This window comes from Austrofundulus limnaeus, unplaced genomic scaffold (assembly GCF_001266775.1).
Source record: "Austrofundulus limnaeus strain Quisiro unplaced genomic scaffold, Austrofundulus_limnaeus-1.0 Scaffold1742, whole genome shotgun sequence".
NCBI classification, from domain to species: Eukaryota; Metazoa; Chordata; class Actinopteri; order Cyprinodontiformes; family Rivulidae; genus Austrofundulus; species Austrofundulus limnaeus.
Genome location: NW_013954144.1, coordinates 48536 through 51730, shown reverse-complemented (window position 1 = coordinate 51730; position 3195 = coordinate 48536). Strand labels below are relative to the sequence as shown.

At 50.4% G+C, this 3195-nt stretch overlaps 1 protein-coding gene and 1 long non-coding RNA gene across 6 annotated transcripts in view; both read left to right on the top strand.

The window, feature by feature from the left end:
• Positions 1-447: 447 nt before the first annotated feature.
• The window catches only part of ugcg (UDP-glucose ceramide glucosyltransferase), a 17123-nt gene continuing 14375 nt past the window's right edge, over positions 448-3195 (top strand). The window contains exons 1-2 of the mRNA XM_014033451.1: positions 448-545; positions 1655-1799. Of these exons, the coding sequence (XP_013888905.1) occupies positions 448-545; positions 1655-1799 (243 nt within the window). The remainder of the gene's footprint in view (positions 546-1654; positions 1800-3195) is intronic.
• LOC106536242 (uncharacterized) lies at positions 1830-3142 on the top strand. 5 transcript variants are annotated; one of them, XR_001312537.1, is made up of 4 exons: positions 1830-1957; positions 2593-2705; positions 2837-2949; positions 2990-3010. It is a non-coding gene; the product is annotated as an uncharacterized LOC106536242 (long non-coding RNA). The 5 variants fall into 5 exon arrangements; XR_001312536.1 differs by having other exon boundaries at positions 1945-1966; positions 2624-2705; XR_001312539.1 differs by having other exon boundaries at positions 1950-1977.

Genomic DNA, 3195 nt, shown 5'->3' with positions numbered 1-3195 from the left:
ATAAGAAAAAACTGAGTCAAATCAAGTATTTCAAGAATCTTACCAAGTAAAATGTTCTTACTTAATTCACTGCAGCAGACACTGAAGGCTCCGGTCGTAACCGATGTGCTTTTATTTTGAAACGATGACGGATACGGAAGCTCAGCTTCCGGTGTGGCCACCGCCCACCCTGTTGGTCAGCTGACCGTCGGTCGGTCTGCAGACTGTCAAACAAGAAGCTCCAGGCCGAACCCAGACCCGGAACCCCCCGCTTCTGGAGCCGCTAACCCCGGAGGGACTGCCTCCAGACGCCCCGCGCTGATAGCCGGAAGCCGGATCTCTTTGGTCCGAACACACCCGTTCTGTTCCGGTTCTCCGCTGAGTCCGGGTCAACGAGTCGAGTCCACCCGTAGCCCGTGGGAGCCGAGGCGGCCGTCAGAGCCCGGCAGCTCCCCCAGGAGCCCCACCATGGCCCCGCTGGATGTCGCCATGCAGGGCCTCGCGTTGTTCGGCTTGGTTCTGTTCGCCGTGCTGTGGTTGATGCACTTCATGTCCATCATCTACGTGTAAGTAGAGCTAAGCTAAGCTAACGGCTTCCTGTTGACACCAGCCCATGTTTTAGTTCGGCTCCAGGTCGACCTGAAACACCAACCCGGCGGCTCTTCGGCGGCTCTCTGCCGGTCTGACAGCCGGGACTGGCCCGGCCCGGGTCGGACGGTTAGCTGCGGGAACTCCTCTGTGTTAACCGCTAGCCGGCGGACGTTAGCCCCGACAGGAAGCTAACAGCTCTCAGGTCGGTTCGCTGCTACATCACAGGACAGTGGCTCATAATTACTAATTGATCTAAATGACCGGCAGGAGTGTTTAAAGTGGAGTTAAAATGAGTTTAATCCGTTTTACCTGTCACTTTCTGTGGGTTTTTATCAGAATCGTCACGGTCTGAAGCTTTAGCTCCGTCAGTTTCCTGTTTCCTGAGTTTTCACAGAATCTCATTCAAAAACCAGCAGATTTAAAGATGTTTTCTTCTGGACTCCAGCTTTTATTAATAAATATAATTAATTGTGATTTTTTTGTAAACTGACTGAGTAATTCTTTAGTTCGGCAGAAATCCAGCTGGTTATTTTGTAATAAACTTCCAGATATTTGAGTTATTAACGGGTTATGACGTCACTGAGTGGATGTGTTTGGACGGGGAGAGATCAGGGATTGTGTCAGACCGGCAGCAGAACCAGTTCTTGGTTCTGTGGATCTCGTTTCTGCTCAGGTTCAAGATGTTGAACCTGGACCTGTTCCCTCCTGGGTTTCCTGGTTCTGGAGATAACCTGCACGTTTCATGGGTGGTGTCACCGGGTCTTCAGGTTCTGCAGAACTCATTAGTAGGAACTGGCTCATTTGGCGCCACAGAACCATGAAGCTGCTGGATTCCTCTGGACCTTCAAAGGTCCAGACTGGTTCAGGGTTTAAACAGTTATTAAGAGCTTTGAAGAGATTAGGGGTCTGGGACCACCTGGGACCACCTGACCCGGCTGCAGAGTTCCTTTCAGCTCTGACAGGATGTCTGGGAGTCAGGAGACTGAGTCAGGCTTTGGTTCTGTGCCCTCTGATTGGCTCACAGCTCGGACTCTCAGCCAATCAGAAGGCTGGTCTCAGCTGACCTTTGACCTCTGTGTTCCAGGCGCCTTCACATGCATAGGAAGAGGTCAGAGGTCAAACAGCCGTTCCCCCAGGTGCCCGGGGTCTCTCTGCTGAAGCCTCTGAAGGGGGTCGACCCAAACCTCATCTCCAACCTGGAGACCTTCTTCACGCTGGACTACCCCAAGGTGAGGAGAACTGACCAGACCTGGACCTGGACCAGGGTCCTCTCACAGGCCCAGACCCTGGTCTGCCCCCAACCTTTACAGGCTTTTATAACGAGGGTTTTAATTAACTCTAACTCAGGTGTGTTTTCAGTAAGTCAGGTGTGTCAGGTGTAACTCAGGTGTGTCAGGTGTAACTCAGGTGTGCCAGGTGTAACTCAGGTGTGTCTCAGGTGTGTCTCAGGTGTAACTCAGGTGTGTCAGGTGTAACTCAGGTGTGTCAGGTGTAACTCAGGTGTAACAGCTGTGCCAGGTGTAACTCAGCTGTGTCAGGTGTAACTCAGGTGTAACTCAGGTGTGTTTTCAGTAAGTCAGGTGTGTCAGGTGTAACTCAGCTGTGCCAGGTGTAACTCAGCTGTGCCAGGTGTAACTCAGGTGTGTCAGGTGTAACTCAGGTGTGTCAGGTGTAACTCAGGTGTGTCAGGTGTAACTCAGCTGTGCCAGGTGTAACTCAGGTGTAACTCAGGTGTGTCAGGTGTAACTCAGGTGTGTTTTCAGTAAGTCAGGTGTGTCAGGTGTAACTCAAGTGTGTCAGGTGTAACTCAGGTGTGTCAGGTGTAACTCAGGTTTGTCAGGTGTAACTCAGGTGTTATAGCTGTAACTCAGGTGTTATAGCTGTAACTCAGGTGTAACTCAGGTGTGTCAGGTGTAACTCAGGTTTGTCAGGTGTAACTCAGGTTTGTCAGGTGTAACTCAGGTTTGTCAGGTGTAACTCAGGTGTAACTCAGGTGTGTCAGGTGTAACTCAGGTTTGTCAGGTGTAACTCAGGTGTGTCAGCTGTAACTCAGGTGTAACTCAGGTGTTATAGCTGTAACTCAGGTGTAACTCAGGTGTGTCAGGTGTAACTCAGGTGTGTCAGGTGTAACTCAGGTGTGTCAGGTGTAACTCAGGTGTAACTCAGGTGTGTCAGGTGTAACTCAGGTGTGTTTTCAGTAAGTCAGGTGTGTCAGATGTAACTCAGGTGTAACTCAGGTGTGTCAGGTGTAACTGAGGTGTGTCAGGTGTAACTCAGGTGTGTCAGGTGTAACTCAGGTGTAACTCAGGTGTTATAGCTGTAACTCAGGTGTAACTCAGGTGTGTCAGGTGTAACTCAGGTGTGTCAGGTGTAACTCAGGTGTGTTTTCAGTAAGTCAGGTGTGTCAGATGTAACTCAGGTGTAACTCAGGTGTGTCAGGTGTAACTCAAGTGTAACTCAGGTGTAACTCAGGTGTGTCAGGTGTAACTCAGGTGTTATAGCTGTAACTCAGGTGTAACTCAGGTGTGTCAGGTGTAACTCAGGTGTGTCAGGTGTAACTCAGGTGTAACTCAGGTGTGTCAGGTGTAACTCAGGTGTGTCAGGTGTAACTCAGGTGTGTTTTCA